Here is a 23127-nt window from a genome sequence, read left to right on the forward strand (position 1 = left end):
TCGTGCTGTGGTGGACCAATTTTGTGGCGCTGCGAGTTTATCGTCGGTTAGTCACAAAAAGTAAAGTCCATCGGACTATAAACGAAAATTAACTGGCAATATAGCTTTATATGCAGTGCCATTTTGGGCTTCGTTTCACAAACAAGCCAAACAGAAGCTAAGAAGAAGAAGAAGAATGAATTCCAGCTCAAATGCGTCAACCGATAGAGTCGGAATCGGTTGTTTTCTTTGAGCTAGATTCCATGCTGAATCCATCCAGGATTTCGAACCGGTTCCGGAATCGGTTTGACGGATAGTTGGGATAGGTTGGTGTGGCGGCGCTAGTGTTTTCGTATATTAATTCAAATGTTTACACACGTTTTTTAAATATTTTTGTTCGATCATGGATGTCTGTTCTCTGTGCTTTAAGGTTGGACAGAGAATGGGAAAAAATCGATAACAAAAAAGCAGTTTTTTCCACACCGTGTGTTAGATCTTCATAAAAATCAATCAACTTATGTAGAATTTTGTTACAGTACTACTGATTGATTTTTATGAAGATCTAACACACGGTGTGGAAAAAACTGCTTTTTTCAGTTTAGATTTTTGCGCTTTCTCTGTTCAACCTTAATGATCGTAAGTTCACTGGAAGGAATGTTCCTCCGCAAGTAATTGACAGCAAAAACCGCTCGCGAAAGTGCCCCAATCGCGGGTGGGATTATTTCATGTTAATGTCGTTTGTAATCTCAATAAATCCAACAAACAACATATAATCCGTTGTAATGTAGAACAAGCCCAATTCAATTTTGGTATTTCGGACCACAGTAAACACAATCACACTTTCTGACAATGATCATTATTAGTAGATTTTGATTTTTACATGTCCTTTCCTGCATAAAACCTAAACAACGAATAGTCATCATAATTTACAATATAGCTAATAGTTGATGAGTTTGTCACACATTATGTTCGGTTAGAGTGCGTGAGTGTTGTGTGCTTTGTTGTACACCGCGAACTATTGTTGATTGAGTAGTTGTGTATGGGTGTCTGTTGTGTAGAATAATTCCGTGTTCTACCAGGTTTCCTTCTAAACTATTATACGCCAACTTACGGTACGTTGTGATTTTACAGTGGTTCTTTATTTTGCAAATCTTTTACTCAGTCGGTCAGTCTTTTCACTATCAAATGGCTGTTTTGGGTACGGAAAACTTTCGATTCTCCAATCGAACATCACCTACCAAGCGTAGCAAACGGAAAGACATCCGGCGAAATAGCTAATAAGATTTTATCTCATTGTTTATGCATTTTTTCTGTGCGCAATATGTAGATCTACTCGTTTTATGTCAACTATTATGCATAATGATTCTACTGCTAAATTCTCTTGTATACTAGCTAAAAATATAACAAAAGGTGATTGACAATCATATTGCAAAATTATCGTGTTGGTACTGATTGTGTTTGTATTGCCTAAGGAAGCAATCAAAGATGCTAGTGATATGCTCAGTTCATACCGGGCTCAGATCATGCTATTACCGTTATAACTGAATAATGGTTGATAGGCCTGCAGCCATATTAGCGAAGGAAACCAGCTGCTGTGCATCAGAAGGGCAATCTTTGTTTTCTAAATGTTACTACTAAAATAATCCAGAATTCAAATGGATGGAATCCACTATAGCTTTATCTAACACAGTCGTAAAACCAATAGCTAAACGAAACGTACATCACAGCATAAGTCATTTTTTCATATTTTTGTTAGGCTAGTGCACCTACTTCCAGCTCGTGTCGATTACATGTTATACACGGACTAATTAACATAAAAAAACAAATCGACTAATTTCTCAGCAAACGAAATTCGGTTCAAGTAACAACGAATACAAATAAGGTATCTACCTGCGTTATACAGATCAAAAACCATAATTACCAGCGACCTTACAGTGCCGGCCCCAAAAGATCGTTGTCATCACTGTCGGAGAAAAAATCTTCTGAATGACTGATATCGATACGATCAATATTCTCGATCGTGCTGGCCATCATCCGTAAATTGTCCACTCCGGTAAGAAGTTGCCTGTCGAGCACAGTAGAATAAATGTTAATAATAAGGAGAGATTATATCACTGTAGAGGAACGAACAAATACATTTTTTGGGCTGTAGGTTTACGAATGAAACTAAATTCTGTAAAATGGGATTCATAGTAAAGGGTGTTAGGGCGAATTACCCATCGAAATTAAGGCCCCAATCAACAATACAATACAATAAAGGGTGTTTTTTAACCTTTTCTTATAATCGCGATTTTTTTTTATAATTTTCTTTAATTTATTCGGTTTTCTCTACAATTTTATCATGCCAAAATATACGCTGTAACAACGTCTTCAAATTTTGGAATATTCATCCAAAATGAATCTTTGGATTATTTTTTGTGTAATTATCTGCCTCAAATTCACATTTTCATTTGAAGCTCGTTTTTGGTGCATGGGGTAATAAATAAACTAAACTACTTATTAAGTGTGAGGGATTCTATAACATTTCCCCGAAAACTATTCCCCAGGAAATATATTCGAAGGTTTTTCCCCAGAAATTTATTTACCAGAAAGTATCAAATCTCTTAAAACTAATTTCCAGAAAATACCAAATGCCAGAAAGAATGTCCAGAATGAGCAAGTAATGCGCAATGTTTTGGCTTCACCACATAATCTTACTAACTAATATTTTAAAATCCACCAGCTAGCGTAACGCTTAACACTGTTATAGTCTTTTGGATTCTAGGAAGGAGGTCGTCGCTTCCGATTGTTGTTGCTAAATTCGACCCCTGCGCCAAATTCTCCTACATGTTTACATTATACTACTAATAGCATTAGACAATATATCATAATGCATATTACATTGGCTTGCTAAGCCAAACCAAATTTCGACTTCATTCATTCTCATCAGCTCAATCAGAACTCATTTTCTTGCATCTTGCAACATCCAGCAGGACTAGGGACTCAGAAACACAAATAGTGTTTTCGTTTTTGGAGTTAGCGTCAATCCGGCGTTAGCTTAGTCCTATCACTAATGTGGTTTTTGTTTGACCCCAACTGCTGTCAAAATGTATGAACTGACAGCGGTTGGGGTTAGAACGTGACTCAGTTTCAGGTTCAAGCGAAATCGCCATAAGTTAATGTCGCATCCCGATGAGACAAAGCTGAAGCGTAAATTGCATAACTCATTTAGTCGAATCGTTGCCTCGTTTAGCGATTTGACGTCCTTGGATTGTTTCATAGTGCCACATTAATTTTCTCGTCTACACCGACAAACAGAAAGCAACAGATGAGCTACAGGCCAACATTAAATGCGTTATGCACGGAATTCCTTCTGTTTTTCTCGGAAAAACTGACTGAAATTAGCAAAAAATTATACCGACCGAAAAGGATTTCTAAAACATAATAACACGGTGAGTGTTCCTCTGCACTTCTTTCAAAACATACGTGAATTGTATACCTTAACCTTACCAAAATACAGATATAACAATTGCTGTCAACGGTTTTTTGCGCATTTTATTTAAATTTTAAAAAAAATATGAAAAACACCCTTTACTAATTGTGAAGCGAAGGAAATATTCTTTCGAGTTATTTTATTACAACTCTTTGGGTGTGAAACATTTTCCTGTCGGAACGACTTTCTTGAATGGGCCGAAAATCTAATTCCGTGATTTTCGACCTGTTAATTTTTTTTTGATTCTATAGGACAAATAGGCGACCACACATTACCGTTCTCCGCACCTATATTTCTCGACAAACATAAGATTGCGGCTTAAAAGGAAATTCCGGATAAACCGTTACTGGCCAAAAACAGTCCACTGCAGTTAATGAAAGAGAAAACTTGTTTCTTTTGTTTACTACTAACATCTGTGATCGGTGAGTAACGGTTTGTCCGGAATTTTCTGTCAAAGAGAGTTTTGACAGTTGGCTTTGAAGCCGTAATCATATGTTTATCGAGATTTTATTTTTTTCTGTGGTAACTTTATGTGTTAACCCTCAAAAAGGCAACCGGGTCTCAGAAGCCCGGCACGTTACAATTTTTTAGTTATAAAAAATGTGTATGCAGTATAAGCTTGGGCATGGAAATTTTGATAAGTAGCTTTGAAATCTATAACAAAAACAAAGAATTGTGAAATTTTCATCTATGGAATGATGCGCAGCTATGTTTGAATTTTTTTCATGCATAAAAAGGCAAACCGGGCCTGGCAGGCCCGGTGTGCATGCAATATTTACTAGGAATACCACGGGTTTTATACATTAATATTTATCTGAAAAAACCTGTTTTAATCCACCTAGAGGTGCAATTGTGCCTTTCTCATTTCTCCAAACTATAATATAATAGCTGGTTCGTACAATATAACATTATGGAAATGTCTCATTCTTATTACACTTGGTAAGTATATATAAGAGCACCTTTTTGCATTCATCGCGGTATCGGTTTGAATCGGAGTTTTCTATGTGATCGCACTCCACAACCCGTAACTCCGGAGCCGGAAGTCGGATGGGGATGGAATTTAATATCAGTTTCCGGGGACGCAACACCTTTCATTTGAGACTAAGTTGATCAAATCGGTCTAGCCATTTTCGAGAAACCAATATAACCGTTATTCTGAATTTGGATGCTTCCGGATCCGTCGATGGTGGCCAGTGTGACCAAAGAGCCTTTGAATGACTGTTGGGGACCTAGATCTACAAATTCAACAGTTGTGTTTACATTTTGGAAAAAAATTCACCATTTTATATTCATCGCAGAATTCGTTAGAATCGGGATTTGCTGCGTGATCGTACTTATCACCCTGTAATTCAGGAACCAGAACTCGGATCCACACAAAATTCAACAGCAGCTGATGGACCTTTCATTTAAAATTAAGTTTGTCAAAATCGGTTCAGAAAATTCCGATAAACCGATGTGGACAAATCAACAAATTTTGTTTTGTAACCATACTCTTCAACTCGTATTCCGGAACAAGATGTCGGTTGAAAATGAAATTCAATAGCAACCTATGGGAATATTATACCTTTCATTTGAATCTTAGTTTGTAAAAATCGGTTCAGCCATCTCCGAGAAACCGATGTAGACATTTTGTTAACAAATCCGCACATACACACACATACATACATACATACATACACACAGATATTTTGCGATCTCGGCAAACTGAGTCAAATGTTATATGAGACTCGGCCCTCCGGGCCTCGGTTGGAAAGTCGGTTTTTGGAGCAATTGCATAACCTTTCTATATAAGAAAGGCAAAAGAGTATTATTTAATTAGCTTAATAAGCATGAGTTCAATGTTATCTTCATGTGATTATAATTTGGAAAGGTTGGTGGAGTGGGTTTGAACATGTAGGGAATGGGGGGTAGTAGAGTGGGAGTGGAGGTGGATGAAGGAAATGCGGACGTGAGGGTGGTCCAAGAGGAGGGGAGTGATGAAGGATGGAGGTGTAAGGGCAAGGCGGCGGGAGGGGCGGTGATGCAATACTCAACTGCATATTTTGCCTTCCATTTGAGACTTGGTTTGAGAAAATCGGTTCAGTCATCACCGATGAACCGATGTGACTTTAAGTGTGGAATATGCCCGGAATTCCGGACTTCCGGAATCGTCGATAGTGGACAATATATTAAAAGAATGTTTGATTGGCAATCAGTGATCTAGATCTGCGATTAAAAGTAATTTGGTGACCATTTCAATAGTTTTTAGCCTCTGAGGTATTACGATTGTACCGATTTATATGGGAAATTCCAGTGTATCCTTACTAACACCCCTGTAACTCCGGAAGCAAGAGTCAGAACCGAATGAAATTCAGCAGCTGTCAATGGCATTACTGTATCTTTCATTTGAAATCAGGTTTGTAAAAATCGGTAGAGAATTCGTTGTGGAATGGGTGTGATATTAGTTTAGGAACTTGGCGGGTTCCCGGGGGGCGTCATGAACCGTCATAGGTGGCCAATGTGGTCAAAGCTGCTTTGATTGATCATTAGTGATCCAGACCCGCAAACTACAGTAATGTTACATCAATTTTAATATGTTTTACATCATTTGAACATCATGGTGGTACCAGTTTATATGGGAATTTGCTGTGTGACCGCACTCTTCAACCCGTAACTCCGGAACCGGAAGTCGGATCAACTAAAAATTCAATAGCAGCTTATGGGAGCGTTATACCTTTCAGATGAAACTAAGTTTGCGAAAATCGGTTCAGCCATCTCTGAGAAAATTGCGTGAGTTTAAATGACACACACATACACACACACATACATACACACACACAGACATTTGCCGATCTCGACGAACTGAATGGAATGGTGTATGACACTCGGCCCTCCGGGCCTCGGTTAAAAAGTCGATTTTTACAGTGATTGCATAGCCTTTCTTTATATGAGAAAGGCAAAAACATTTTGATGAGTTCATCTTCATATTAGCAGGAATTTTTTTCATGTTTTGATTGATTTTATGTTTTTACCTTTTTCATGAGAAAAAAATCTTGAAAGTTTGAGCGAATTCTATACATTTCTTTTATAAAAAATGTAAAAATAGCATACGATAATGAAGTGTGTCATATTTTTTTGGGTAAATACTTTTATTTCACCAACTGTGGTCTACTTGACAATTATTTGGATTCGAGTTTGTCTTCACATCTCGGCCTGAGCAGAAGCAAAAAATTGTCACGCGCAAGTGAAACAGTCAATTCTACCTAAAAATCAATCGGTGCCTATCACACAAGCAGTCCATATAACAATAGCCTATACCTATACGGAAACGAAAAACTACCTAAAATTGAGTTCCTTTGACTCAATCTCGTGATATCGTGGGGGAACTTAAAATTAGGTAAACCGTGTTGAAGGTAGTTTCCATTTAACCACGGCAAAAATTACAACTCATTGATAGGTTTTTTATACTCAAATTTAAGTTGAATTTACCTAATTTTGAGTTCACCCCAAACAACTCAAAAGTACCTTCCTCCACGGAAGACCTCGACTGAGTCGAACCTCTCGTTTTGTTTTTGACAACACTAATAAGTGCGAAAGCGACGCACAACTCAAAAGTAAGTTAAAAGAACTTATTCTGCAGGTTGTTTTATTTAACCGTATACTGTGCGGTGTAGTGATGAGTGACGGTGCCCAGCAAAAAGCAATCCAGATGCGGCCGAACTGTGTTGCTGTTGATTTTTCAAAATGCCCCGTAAGGCCAGCCATTCGGGAAGTGTAACAGTTATTAAAAGTGCAGATGGAACTCAATCTGGCTGAAGTGAAAACCCTACAAATGCATCATATCAAACATTGCGTGCTGATTTCGTTCAACAACATTAACCAAGCTGAGTCATTCGCCTCGCGAAACAACATGCAGCACACCGCCGAATGCGGCAATGTTAAATATAGCATTCCCGTATACATCGAGAACGGCGCCGTAGAAGTTCGGGTCCATGATTTGGCTACGCGTACCCCTGACGGCGCGATGAAAAAATGCTTGCAAAAATACGGAGAAGTAGACTCCGTTACACATGATACATGGAGGAATTTTTTCCCGGGCATCCCTAACGGTGTTCGTGTGGTGAGAATGCGTGTGACCAAGCCAATTCCCTCATACTTAAGCTTCACAGTGTTAGGAAGGGACGATGCTCTCATTCAACAGACATCACTAGTCACGTACCCAGGGCAAATTCCTACGTGCCAGTTCTGCACGAAGAAGCTGCACCTCGGAAAACCTTGCGTAGAAACTGTTAAGGAAAACTTAACCAATTCAACTGAAATCAGCCCAGAACCATCTTACGCTAAACCACTAACAGCTGCAAAACCAACATCTCCGGATCAAGCACCAACAACCTGCAACAACAACAACAAAACGAATGCCGAAAAATACGAACATACAATAACGACCGATAAGAGTAAGACACAAACTGGAACATCTGACCGCGAGCAGCAGGAAAGTACTACGGATGAGGACATGGACATGAACGACAACGCGAAAGAAGACAAACGGATCGAACCTCAAATTGCAGTGGACAACACTGGCAATCTTTCGCCCCCTAGAAAAAGGATCTCAACACGCAGCAGAAAGCTGCGTCTGAACGAGACAAAAAACTTGACTTAGTATTTTTTTTATTTATTGTAAAAAACGAACAATCGGCCTCGTCGAGCTACCGCATTTGGGCCTAAATAAATATATTAATTATAAAAAAAAATATTTGGATACAACATAATCTAACTCTGTCGTTATTGTCTATTTTTGGTGTCTATTCTTTGTGTTATAGTTGTCGTAATTATTCAAATTGTAGGATATAAAAGCAACAAAAAATTGAAATGGCTATAAGACGATATGCCCATGTTTTCATCCGTCTCAAAGAATCTGAAATAATGGAAGAAATTCGGGCAAATTCAACAACAGACGATTCCGAAACTGATTTGCAAAGCGAGGAAGAAGATGTGAATGATATTGCTTCCGACGATGAATCTAATACAGAAAATTATGAATATGTACTCCGGTTATGCATCAGAAGAAATTAATAGCAACCCAGAAACATTTATTGGTCGTGTTCAAACGAAATGGAGCTCAGAACTAATCGACAGTCGACGTGATCTTCCGAGTACTCACCTTATGGAAAAAATTGACCTTTTTACATCCATCGCCTTATTCGCTGAAATCGGGATTTGCTGCGTGTTCGTACTCATCATCCTGTAATTCCGGAACCGGAAGTCGGATCAATTAGATATTCACAGCAGCCAATGGGAATGCTGTACCTTTCATTTGAAACCAAGTTTGTAAAAATCGGTAAAGAATTCGCTGAGAAATAGGTATGACATTATCTTAGGAGCTTGGTAAGTTCCCCCGGGGCATCAAGAACCGCCTTAGCTGGCCAATGTGATTGAAGTGCCTTCGGTGGGTCAATAATGATGTAGACATGCAAAGCCAAGTAATGTTGTACATATTTTAATATATTTTATTTTTTTTTTGCATCATTTGGACATCATTGTGGTATAAGTTTCTATGGAAATTTGCTGTGTGATTGTACTCTTCAACACGTAACTCCAGAAGACAAAAGTCGGATCAATAAAAAAAATCAATAGCGACCGATGGGAAGGCTGCACCTTTCATTTGAGACTAAATTAGTACAAATCGGTCCAGCCACCTCAGAGAAAAATCGGTGAGATTGTTTGCCACATATATACATCCATACATACAAGTCGAATGGTATAAGAGATATGGCCCTGCGGGTCTCGGTTAAAAAGTCGAAATTTCGACCGATTGCATAACCTTTCTATATGCGAACGGCAAAAAGGAGCTTGAATTTAGACGGGCCTGAGAGGCCCGGTTTGCCCTTTAATGTTAGGATTTTAGCTTGCCTTCACAAGGGTTAACAACTTTCAACCAATGGATGTTTAATGAATTATTATTTCAATAAATGCTTAAACAATATTATATGAAATAACGGATAGATTATATAGACTAGATCTTCGTATTAGATATCAATTTCAATTAACGGTAGAAAACTATAGATATTTATAATAAAAAAGTATATAGTTCGGTGGGCGACAGTACCGTCTTTACGCATGGGCACAGTGTGTCTGTACCAGGGTCCCCGGGTTTTTCGTGGCCCACACTGAAGATGAATATAAATCCATACTAACGCCTGTATTCGAAAAAAGGAACACTCGATTATTTGTAACTCTTTCGTGCGTTTCTAAAAATGACAGAAGTTTGTAATGAAATTCGTTTATAGTTCCAATTTACTATTGACATTCATCAATGTCCCGGAGACTTATCGATGAATCGGCAGCAAAGCGCTTTGGAAAGGCACATTGGATCGGCATCAAAAAACGCAACACAACAATATCAGAAAGATTCGATGCAAATTTCAATCTATTTTGAGCAAAAACAATGATATGTTTTGGTCTATACGTATACAAAGTTCGGAAAGGACCGAGTCGTAGCAATAAACAGAACATGATGGGCAACAGATCTGTGTCTGGCAAGCGTTCTGCGGATGTGGCAAAATGATTCAGCTCTTCATAACATTTGAGACCGTCAATGATTAAACAAACCCTTACAAATCCTGCTCTTTTGAGGTTTTGAAAGCAAAAAAAACTATTTTGGTCGGATTTAGTCTTTTAGACTGGTACGGAGCCAATAGTTTTGGTTTTTGACCTAAAAGAAATCAAATTTTAAATATTCGACAACTTCGCTTTATCGAGAAAGTTTGAGGTAAAGGTAAAATTACAAATGTTTGGAATTTTACCTTTATCTTGTTTGCCTTGTGGACTTAACATCTACATCGCGATCAAGATGGCTTTCATACGCTGATGAGATGAATTCCAAACGTTTTATCCAATTTATAATGCACGGTTAAACGACAAATAAAATGAGTGATGTTTTAGTGATAGTCCTCGAAAATAGCAATGTTTAGCCATATGTTAACGTAGATTGGCAACTATTTCAGATTGAACATGTGAAAACCGAACTATTAAAAATACTTAAAACACAAGAAACTTAGCGCTTAGCTTACGAAAACCACCATAAACACATCATGGAATACGAAGATTTTTTTTACGATATAGACAACGTTCAAATGGTAAACGGTAAACCCGCAACTTCAACATTCCTCCTTGGCCAAGGCATGCAGCTATTAAGACCAGATTGCCTCATGTTAATTTGACAGGTTACTTGCCAATAACTTTTTTGGATTTTGGATGTTCTATAGTGCCCAGGGGCCCCGAGTGGTCTTAAGACGGCACCGGTGGGCGATTTTCAGTGTGTTGCTCGATCCATTTATACAATATATTTTTGCCTTTCTCAATAGAAAGGTATTGCAATTACTCTGAAAACCGACCTTTTAACGGAGGCCCGGAGGGCTGAGTGAAATATACCATTCGATTCAGTTCGTCGAGTTCGGCAAATGTCTGTGCGTGTGTATGTATGTGTGTATGTGCGTCTGTGTGTGTATGTGACCAAAAATGTCACTCATTTTTCTCAGAGATGGCCAGAACCCATTTTGACAAACTTAGTATCAAATGAAAGGTACAACGTTCCCATAGGCTGCTATTGTGGCGTGCCGTCACAAAGCAAATTCCGATTCAAACCAATACTCCGATGAATGCAAAAAAGGTAAAACAATTTCGAAAATGTCTGTCAAACAACTTAAATTTGCAGTTCTAGGTCCCTGACGGCCAACCGAACTGTCTTTGACGACATTGACCACCATAGACGGTTCCGGAAGTGCCCGGGAAAAGCGGCCATCTTTCAAAACTAGCAAACTCATATCAGTTTCTCGGAAATGGTTGAGCCGATTTTCACAAACTTAGTCCCAAATGATAGCTATTTTATCCCCATAGATGTCTATAAAATTTCGTACGGATCGCTTATATGGTTCCGGAAATATAGACTGAACCGTCCGGTCACATATGAAATTCCCATATACGCCGGAACTTTTTTTTCAAAAGAGGGGACCCCATGAAATTTCACAAATCGAATTCGTGGTTTTGATGCCAAACATCTTTAAATTCCATGACACGTCGACATCTCGAAAAAATTTTTTTTTATAAAAATCGACTTTTTGGGACTGCCAATTTCGCACCTTTTTGCCTTTCTCATATAAAGAAAGGCTATGCAATCACTGTAAAAATCGACCTTTTAACCGAGGCCCGGAGGGCCGAGTGTCATATACCATTCGATTCAATTCGTCGAGATCGGCAAATGTCTGTGTGTGTATGTGTGTGTCATTTAAACTCACACAATTTTCTCAGAGATGGCCGAACTGATTTTCACAAACTTTATTTCAAATGGAAGGTATAACGCTCCGATAAGCTGCTATTGAATTTTTAGTTGATCCGACTTCCGATTCCGGAGTTACGGTTTGAAGAGTGCGGTCTCACAGCAAATTCCCATATAAACTGGTACAACCATGATGTCCATATGACGTAAAACATATTAAAATGGGTTCAACATTACTCTAGTTTACGGGTCTGGATCACTAATGATCAATCAAAGCAGCTTTGACCCCATTGGCCACCTATGACGGTTCATAATGCCTCCGAGGAACTCGCCAAGTTCCTAAGCTAATATCAAACCTATTACCCAGCGAATTCTCCACCGATTTTTACAAACTTGATTTCAAATGAAAGATACAGTAATGCCATTAACTACTGCTGAATTTCATCATGACTCTTGGTTCCGGAGATACAGGTTGGTTAGTAAGGTTACACTGGAATTTTCCATATAAATCGGTACAATCGTAACACCGCAGAGGCTAAAAACTATTGAAATGGCCACCAAATTACTTCGATTCACACGTCCGGATCACTAATTGCCAATCAAACATTCTTTGGATATATTGTCCACTATCGACGATTCCGGAAGTCCCGGATTACGGGCATATACCACAATTTAAGTCACATCGGTTCTTCGGTGATGACTGAACCGATGTTCTCAAACCAACTCTCAAATGAAAGGCAACATTTGCGGTTGAGTATTGTGTTGCCACTCAGCACCCCCCCCCCCCTCCCCTTGCCCTAACACAACGCTTCATCATCGCTCCTCTTCCTTTGGACCACCCACACATCCTTCATCCACACCGAAATAAGATAACGGATTTCTGACGCATCCTCCACTCCCACTCTACTAAACCCCCACCCGCTCCACTTCCAAACCCATTCCACCAACATTTCAAAATATAATCACATGAAAATAACGTTGAACTCATTTTCATTAAGTTAATTAAATATTAGGGGAGCGCGGGACTAGTTGGTGGTTGGGGTAAGTTGGCGGAATCACTTTGTCTTTGTTTCTATTATTATTGTTGTTTAAAGTGAGTCTGCGTCTACTTTCGTGGTAGTCGTGGGATACATGCTAAGTGAAATAAGAATGTAATAGACATTTACACAATTGTATTGAACAAAACCAGTTCAATAGAATTGTGAAGTGAATCATAGTTTGGGTAAATGAGAAAGGCGCAATTGCACCACTAGGTGGATTAAAACAGGTTTTTCAATTCAATATTACCGTGGCTGTTTTATCTTTTACAAAACTTTGGAACTCGAGCAGGCATTGTAATTCTCTCTCACTCACGCGAGAAGCTTATCCGATGTCCAACTTTTCCGAGATAAGATGAGTCGTAAAATTCTCCGTCTCCACAAACAGCATGAGAATAATTTTCCGGATAAAATTTGATTTTTTCCTTCTCACCGGAGAAGGTGATAATATTTTAATTTCGTGGAAATCCATAAAAGCGTCAAAATATACACTTGATTTCAAAGAAAAGCGGCAACGACAGATTTGTTTTTTCGTGTTTTTGAGTAGCGACAGCAAGGTAGCGAACGCAAAAAGGATACCGTGATAAACTCATTCGCTCATGCTCCGGTGGTTTTATTTATCCGGAGAAATAACACATTGTATTTATCCGGAGAAGTTGTGTGAGTGTCAATAACTTTTCGTGTGAAAATGTGAGTTTTTATTGTCGCAGTAGTAAATTATCCGGACGCATTTACTCATATGAGCAATAAATGCAATGCCTGCGAATAATGATTTCTTTTCTTGTATTTGTCATGTTGTGTATAATAAAAATATATATGCATTTTAAAGATTTAAATGAAACAACGCAAAAATTCTCGTATTCATGATTGCACTGCTAGGTGGATTAAACCAGGTTTTTTCATATGTTCTCATCAAAATAATAATGCATTTCATACCCATGGCATGAAGGCTAACACAAAAGTAACCTTATAAGAATATAAAGGTTTATAATTCTGTTTGGGCTCAATAATCTATCCAGCATGTCGAGGTGGAGAAAGTAATTTTGAATATTCCTCGAAAATTTGAAATTGATCGTAAAATATTCGTTCGATTTACGCTCATGTACACACCATCTAAGAGGCGTTACAGTATAATTGAGATTTTGAACACTCTTGCGGACCGGTATGAAATGTTTTAACCCCAAAGGTTTTTTTCTTGATTTTTTGGTAATTCTATGGTGGTGTAACCTCTTAATTGAAACTAAATTGTCGACCTACCGTAGATTGTTTTCTGCCGAAGCCGCCGCCTGACGCAGCTCTCGTGAGAGCTCTAGGGCGCGTGAAAATGGACGACGGGAAGAAACGTGCCGCCCGCTGTAGCCCCGGGATCCAGAAACACCTCCACATGCACCTTCGCTAATTCCTGCATCAGCTCCCCCGACAGCACCCTCTTCCTTCAGAATCTCGTTCTCTTGCCGTAGCGCTTCGATTTCCATCTATTTCCAAAAAGTGTAAAACGAATTAGTGGATTAGTTTCTCGTTCCTTGATGATATGTTAAGTATGTAGGAAACAGTTTCAGTGATTTAAATAAAAGTATATTAGGCCGTTTCAATCCCGATTTTTATGTAGAGGTTGATTGCAAGAATCTTTTATTTTTATTTTATTTCCAAATGATATATAGGTATGTATATGATTCCGTGGAACTTACGACAAATAATAAATTCAGAACAATTTAATGTTGATTTTTTGCAAACAATACTTTCAAATTTTCCTAGCACTGGAACTATCAGCGCCATGATTGGAATGTAACATTCGACCGGTGTGCGAACATAGTATCGCTAGCTAGGTTTCCGCCACATCAATAGTCACGGCTCCCTCTCCTCTAGTAAAACCAGTGGCACACCACTGATCGCCACAGTTGATAGCTCTGTGGTGCATGACTTCGATATATTACCGCTTTCTGTCTCCTACAATTTCAGTAAAGCTGATCATCGCAGACCTTCTTTCCACCATCGATGGGAAAATATTCTGGACCCCGAAGATGTCGAAACCGCAGTTCAAACCTTTTCAAACGTTCTGGTGTACGCTATTGACAGTCACGTTCCAAAGAAAGTTCACCATCGACAAACCGGCCCTCCATGGCAAACGAGTACACTGCGACGGCTGAAGCCTATAAAAAGAGAGCTGCCCTGCGGAGGTTTACCAAGTATCGCACAATATCACTCAGAGACTATTACGTCAGTCTCAACCATGGGTACAAACGAGTCAATCAACACTGTTTCTATCGATATCAGCGAAATATTCAGCATAATCTCAAGTCGCATCCTAAACGTTTCTGGAGATATGTGAACGAGCAGCGCAAGGAATCAGGACTGCCGTCGTCTATGACTTTCACACAGCTACTACATCTCGAGACATATGTTCACTTTTCTCGGAAAAATTTGCGAATGTATTCACAGATGAGGCACTAACTATTGAGCAAATCGAACTCGCTGCTAGCAGAGCTCCACTTGTGGGTCACACTCTGAGTGCTATCGATTTTAATGCAACGATGATTACTAGAGCTTCCTCTCGACTTAAGTCATCTTTCAATCCGGGAATCTCTTCTCCGCGATATTGAAAAGGCACATCGAAGTTTTGGTTGCTCCGCTTCTTCAGATCTTTAGAGCATCTATTACTAGAGGTATTTTCCATCTTGCTGGAAATCAGCAAACATGTTCCCAGTTCATAAAAAGGGTAATAAGCGAGACGTCAATGATTACCGTGGGATAACTTCATTGAGTGCTGTCTCGAAGTTGTTCGAGCCGGTGATTATGGAACCTTTTCAGGCTCACTGTAAGCAGTACCTAAGTGACGATCAACATGGCTTCACGTCCGGGGGGTCAACTGGATCTAATCTGTTAAACTGACGTCGTTTACTCCGACTTATCTGCCGCTTTCGATAAGCTAAACCACGATATCACAATAGCAAAAATGGAGAGACCGACCGAGAGATAGCGGTTGTGATAGGAGATTGCCAGGGCCCTATATTCACTTCTACGTCAGGAATACCTCAAGGAAGCCACTTGGGACCGTTGATGTTTCTGATATACTTCAATGATGTACATCTAATTCTGAAGACTCCACGATTGTCCTTCGCGGATGATCTCAATATTTTTCGCATAATTCATACAATTGAAGATTGCAGATTTCTCCAACAGCAGCTTCAAGCCTTTGCTGACTGGTGTACCATGAACCGCATGTATGTAAACCCGAAGAAGTGCTCGGTAATATCATTTTCACGGAAAAAGGATTCGATCTATTTTAAGTGCTGTCTTCTAGAAACAGAAATCGAACGCGTCAGTCACGTGAAGGACCTGGGAGTGATTCTGGTTTCTCAACTTACGTTCAAACAACACGTCTCCTATGCAGTCGGTAAAGCGTCTTGAGCGCTAGGATGCATCTTCACGATAGCCAAAAATTTTACAGATGTTTATTGTCTCAAATCGCTGTACTGCGCTTTATCCCGATCAGAATATTGCCCTCAAGTGTGGAGCCCAAACTACAATAACAGCGTTGAGAGAATTGAAAGCGTACAGCGTCGCTTTTTACGTTTCGCGCTCCGTAGATTGCCGTGGAGAGATCCTGTCCGATTACCTAGCTATGAAAACCGGCGTCAGCTGATTCAACTGGAACCCCTTTATGTTCGAAGGAATACAGCAAGAGCTTTGTTCATCGCCGACTTTTTGCAAGGTCACATAGATTCCCCAGCTATATTAGAACAAATTAATATAAACGTCGCACCACGAACATTATGCAACAACATTATGCTTCGATTACCGTTCAGACGCACTAATTATAGTATGCATGGAGCTATCACTGGTCTACAAAGGATTTTCAACCAGGTTGCTTCAGCTTTCGATCTCAACGTGTCCAGACAAACTCTGCGTCAGAGATTTTCTAGACTTTTTAATCAATCTTTTAACCACATTTGACTTTTTTACCGTTTTGTGAATTATTGTATGACCACTATTTGTATATATGACTTTAATGTTAGTAATAAGTTTATTATTAAGACCAACACCATTGGGACTTTGGGATGCCTGTTGGTGTATAAGACTAATAAAGAATAAGGCACACTCTTTCCCCATTTGTCAGCAGTCAGTGAAATCTGCCAATGTTTCGTCAAACGTGAATTTACCTTTATAGAAGATCTCAGGTCATTCGACAAACGGTAATCAATTTTTTAATGTACAATACATTTAAACTTTCAATATATAGGTCTTGTTTCAAAATATCGGCTGTGGCAGCCTCATCTGTTTTTGAACGTTGATTACTTCCATTATACTTAACAGATTGATTTGATGGGTCGGGCCATTTTGTCGAAAATATGTTCAGCAATGTAGTATTAAAATTTGGAGTATGTATAACAGATTCTATCACATTCGCCCGAAAGCCATTTACCCGAATGACATTTGCCCGAATGTCACATAAACCCGAATGTCATTCACCAGAATGCCACGAACACCCGAAAGACATTCGCCCGAATGCAACATAAACCCGAATGCCATTCGTCCGAATTCCACATAACCGAAAAACATCGAAATGTCAATCGAAAAAAAATGCTATGAAGAAATTAACACTAAAGCTATACCAGTCAAATAGTTAATCCAATCACCTGGTTTGTATGATTTAACTAGGGTTTCTAGTTTTAGGTCCTTTCGTGAGTTCTTTTTAGACTTTTTAGCTGTTGGTACCGCTTGTAGTGCACGTAAAACATCCGTACTAGGGCTTTTCTCTTCAAGCTGCAACTGCTTCAAAACACCATAGAATGTAGGATTTCCACGGCTTAACAACCGTTCCATTTATTGTGCCAGCCTTCCACATTATTGGTGGTCCTAGGAATCTTTTTCGATACATTTTCGAAAACTGACCACGAAGCGAGGGGAAAGAGCAGTCATCGAGAAACTTTTTGTTAGCTTCCTTCCTACCGAAAATACAATATCGCTTCTCGGCCTAAAGGCTAAGATCAAAGTACCGAAAATACAATTTTTACTAATGTAATCCAAAAAATCGTTGAGAACCTTTGGACAATGTTTCCTCAATTCTTCGAGTGCCATTGGAATACCTTGATGGAGCAAGAAAGCCAAGGCAACACTTTGTTTGTAAATGAGTTGTATTCGGTGAGCTTCCGAACCCAAGGGTTTGTTCACATTTGAATGAAGCAATCAACTCCTAATTGTGGGAAAAGAGCTGCTCTTGTTTAAAATAAGAAATCAATCCCTACACATTCAATTCGGCTCGGCAATTTCCCAACAGCTGTGTAATCAGCAAATTTAGAAACTGATATCTCAGTAAAGTGAGATTGGCTTGCCTATTTTCGGTGAAATATTTTCCGAGTCTCAGCACTCAAAACGTCACTTTTACTGAGATCTCAGCAAAAAATAATGTTTGTCGAATCTCAGCTGTTGAGATTTCGGCAAAAGGTGCAAAAAAGCTGAGATTCGGCAGAAAAAAATTAAGTGTGAAGTGTGAGTAAACCGGGCAAACGAGTGGATCACCAGTTTGATTGCGAGGGCTATTTGGTATACAAACTCAAAGAACTGCTCATATTTAAAGAAGGAATCAATCCCTATGTTTCAGTAAACCAAGCATACCAATGGATCACAGGTTTGCTGAGGAGGGACCTCCGCTTCGGTTCCTCGACCTCGGCAATTGTGGCAAAACCGCATCACACTAGCTTTGCCACATAACCTTTATGAGCTACTATTTACTAACGACGTTATGCCAAATGGACTTCCACCCTGCATTATATAATTACTAATTTGATTGATTCAACTTGAATCAACGGAACATCTTAATATATATTTACCTCGACTGATGATGTTTCCGAAAGATTTTTTATTATTTTGTCCGGTTTATCACGAGATTCCACCGCTCGAGCTGACAACTGCGCCCTACATGCATCAGTTTGCACCTGAAGAGAATATGTGGCGTTGGCAACGGAACCTCAGTAGCGTCGGACAGTGCACCTAAAAGCGATGTGGCATAGCCACATTGGTCAGTGTTCGATTGACTAATATGGCGACGCCACATCGCTTTCTGGTGCGCTGTCCGACTTCGCTGCCGCTAGGTCGGCTTTAAACTAGCTGTAGCCCCTATGTTTGAGTAAACCGGCAAACGAGAGGATCACAGGTTTGCTTATAACTCCGGCGACGGGTGGATCAACGCCTCATCTAACGGAACCTCAGCGGCTTTGCGCCGCTTCGGATCTTTGGCCTCGGATATGCGACCAAGTCACATCACGCTAGTTCCGCTGCATAAGCTCACTTGTTATTGCTCAATTTATTTTTGGTTAATTATTTCATATTTCCGCTCTCGTATTTGGTTTATTTAGGTTAAAATAACCCTTTTGGCAAAAAACCACATCTAAGTCAGACCTCTATCACTAAAGTCTCTAAACTAGACAATTACCGATTTTATATTATGCTTGAGTGAATGTGGTATTCGGGTTAATGACATTCGGGCGAGTGGTCCATTCGGGTTTATGGCATTCGGGTAAATGGCCATTCGGGTTAATGACATTCGGGTAAATGGTCCATTCTGGTAAATGGTTTTCGGGCGAACGTCATTCGGGTAAATGACTTTCGGGTGAATGTGACAGAACCGTATAACATGCCTTAATAATGAAAAAAATGCGCTTTGAAAAATCTTTCGAAAATGACTCAGAAATGGAGAAAATTTTCAGCTCATCTCGGTCAGAGCTGCGAATATGGTGCACCAACCGAACAATTGACGAATGAAAAGTTTTAAATAGGGCTCTTATTACACACACAGTCAAAACATCTTTTGGGCACACATGGCATGTTTACATTCGAAGGATTAAGATACGAGTTAATTTTTTTATCCCTTTATGGGTAGCTACGGCCGATGGTGGTGGCTAGCAAGTTTCATACATCCTTGACCTGACGGACAAAACTATGGTGCCTTGAACACAGGAAACGCAGATCCAAGGCCATCATTGAAATGATAAGTTCTGCGTTTGAGATGCACTTCCCCCCGTTTACCAGACGAATACTTGTAAATATTGCGTGTAACTTTATTATTGTGAGTCCTGTGGTAGCGTGTGCATGAAAGGTGTGAGTTTTAGCGTCCGAGTCCAGGAATGTATATCTGTCTGGGCTGGCATTCGTGTTCACTAATTGCGTAATAGTGTGATCGCGAAGGGCTCGAGCGTTTGTAAGTTAACGTGTTTGTCGCTTGCGCTAGCATGTATGTAACTTCGCGTGCATAAATTCGATTTTATCATCGAATGGTCATTCACGTGTTCGCGTGTATTCTTGAATGATCGCGTGCGAATCGTGAATCTGATGCTTAATTTTGAGTGTATGGTTGAGATGCTACAAGAGAGTCAGTTTCCCCATATCACTAGAGTTCCCGGTCACGTATTGTCTAGTGAATATGAGCGTCGTTTCATATTGGTTCACCTGAAGGCATAAGTCTAGGATCAAGGGTAGAGACTTCGGGGCGTGGCCGATTCATGATCGCGCAAGCGGTGGGTGAATGTTGGAAATGTAATGTGCGTTTATAAATTCATATGTGCTGAGACGTTCACTTAAGGGGTTACATACCTTTTGATGCGAAAAATGCCAAGAAAGTTTGAATTTATGTAAAGGCATAAAGCAATAATTTCATTACAGCAAACCTTTAGTATTTTGGTAGTACATTTTTCAGTGAAAGAAACAAGCATAGGTTTATAAAAATACCAATAGATCAACTAAAATCCCAAAACTCAAAAAATTTCATTATTAAATGAGTATTCCTCGTACCTTAACGATTGGTTGAATATATGATAATTTCCTGCGTTTGGGAACGTTTTTCTTATAAAATCGCTGTCTTAAACTCTAAAAATTCTATTAAAAACTTCTCATATACAAAACAAAAATTTATGTATAAAAAAAGGATCGTTAAGGTGCGAGAAAAATTAATTTGATCACTTGAAAAAAATAGAAGAAAATCGGTTGAGATTTTTCGGTATTCGTGATCACGGAAGTCATTTTTAGAAAAACGACATTTCTTGAAAATCGAGTTTAAAAATTCAAGTTACCACTGCTCTTGGTAGACGAAGCGCACTTGTAAGCGCTGTAACCTTCGATCTATTTCTCGGATCTCTATAAAAATTTAGGAAAATATTCTAAAAATATCTGAAATACTTTCAGATAAAGTAATAAAAAAATTCGATTTTTTGAAAAATAAAAAGGTAACTATCGAGGTGCTTTAATTTTGGCGAGATTGCGGACGTAAGTCTGTGTGACCAGACATGCGCTATCGCGAAGGCCACGTTTGTACGTTTGGAGTGAGAGAGATTGTGAGTGTAAACGAGAGAATAAGCAATTTCTTGTCTTAGTGAGCATGATTCACGTGCGTATGATTCACATACAGACAAACACATACACAGATAGTCATACGACAACCACATAACAATTGTACACTTAGTACTAAAAACTACAATTATTACAACATAACAACTAATAGGTTTTTACCCCTGCACATCTATTAATTAGCCTGTGCACGATGACGAAGTCGACCGATAATTCTACACACAATGCGAGCCGGCGACCCGCCAATCGGCCACGCCTGCGCGCACAGGCCAATGGTTGAGCATTAGTATGGGCTGGCGCAGAGTATGAACATGAAAAAGGCCCATAAGCCCTCTCGGTCTCCTCCATACGCCACTATTGAGGCGTAATGCAATAACCATCTTATAGCAATTGTCTGTCAGAGGTACATTAGCACCGATGCATGCAATATGTTTTATGATGTTTGCAATACCGTCAAACTCCTCAACCTAGGACAGGGGAGGACGAGTTAAATTAGAATAATATTCTTTTCAATAATAATTCCGATTATATAACAATATGTATGAATGATTATTTGAGCATTTTTACATATAATCCCCTGCTTAGAATGTAAGGATTTAATGGTGGCAGCATGGACGACCGTGGTAGCAAAGATTTTTTTAGCTTTTATGTTTTAAAGGTACATGATCGAAAAAATAATTGTCCAGAACGAGTGGAGAGTAGCAGCTGTGATCAATTATCATTTCTTCTCAAGAACGCGGTAGCGAGAGGTTGAAAAACCTGTGAGTGCGATTCAGAGCGGATATTTTTTTTTAGTTTTCGGAAAATTTTAGCGATTATCGGAGTCAAATCACGATAAAGTAGCGTGGTTTGCGAATTGGTCTTATTAAAGTAGAGAAAAGGTGAAAACAAAATCGTTAGTGGATTTCCAGCCCATATAAGATGGCGGATGGAGGCGGTGGCGGAGAACCACCGGATCCTGGCGCTACAGGAACAAACAAAATGGTGGAAAATGGCGAAGGCAGTAACTCTTCCGGAGCACATGGAAATGAGAAAATGGAAATAGCGGCTGACCGTGAGAAATATCTCTACACAAAGAGCGACCATGCACCGTACCGAGTTTATGTGGAATTAACAGATAGGGCCAACAAAATCAACAAATTCACTCTAGCACGGTTGTGAAAGATAGAGAAATATCGAAGAAGCGTTACCGAAATGAAGTGTCTCGGAAGAAACAAGATCATCGTATTCATGAGTTACATGACAGCAGCAAACGCGATGGTAGATGACGAAGAACTTAAGCAGGCTGGTTACAGTGCATACGTGCCCCGACATCTCGTCTGTATTTCAGGAGTGATAACTGGGATTCCAACGAACATCACGGAAGAAGAGATCCTATGCGACATTGAGAGCTCAACGCCAGTGACGAGTGTATTCAGACTATCTCGCTTTATCGATGGGGTAAAACAGCCGAGCAATAGGGTAAGCGTAATGTTTCGAGCAAGCACCCTACCAGAAAAGATCAGAGTATTCGGGTCATCCTGCAAAGTCAATCCGTTCATCCGGAAAGTTGAGTTCTGCACAAACTGTCACAGATTCAACCACAAAACAGTCAACTGCAAAGGACGACAGCGATATGATAAATGCGCAAGAATACACTCACCAGAAGAAGAACAGTTTCGAAATTGCAACGAGGAGGTAAAATGTTTTCACTGCAGATCAGGTAGTCACCGAACAACCGATCCGAACTGTCCAGAACGGCTGCGACAAGCGAGTATCAATGCAATGATGGCTAGAAAGTGCCTCACGTACGTGGAGGCCAAGGAACTAGTTTCAACAATACCAGTGCATAACTCCTACGACCTGCTGGCAAATTTACCAGATTTCCCCACTGTCAGGGAAAGCTACGCAAAAGTGACAAATGGACGATACACAAAGAGAGCTACTGAAACGCCCGAAGGAAGCATAGTAACAGAGAAAGCAGCAGCCGGAAATAATCCAACAAACTTTGAACAAAACGAATGCGGAACGGGGAAAGAATGCGATACGGCCGAAAAACGAATGCA

General features: G+C 39.6%; 1 protein-coding gene across 2 annotated transcripts in view; it reads right to left on the reverse strand.

The window, feature by feature from the left end:
* Positions 1–819: 819 nt before the first annotated feature.
* Positions 820–23127, reverse strand: part of LOC131688695 (homeobox protein 5) — a 30016-nt gene continuing 7708 nt past the window's right edge. For both annotated transcript variants that reach the window (XM_058973145.1, XM_058973144.1), the window contains exons 4-5: positions 14000–14217; positions 820–2044 (exon numbers count right to left, since the gene is read on the reverse strand). In XM_058973145.1, the coding sequence (XP_058829128.1) occupies positions 1909–2044; positions 14000–14217 (354 nt within the window). In that variant the 3' untranslated portion in view covers positions 820–1908. The remainder of the gene's footprint in view (positions 2045–13999; positions 14218–23127) is intronic.

Source organism: Topomyia yanbarensis, chromosome 3, assembly GCF_030247195.1.
Source record: "Topomyia yanbarensis strain Yona2022 chromosome 3, ASM3024719v1, whole genome shotgun sequence".
Taxonomy (NCBI): domain Eukaryota; kingdom Metazoa; phylum Arthropoda; class Insecta; order Diptera; family Culicidae; genus Topomyia; species Topomyia yanbarensis.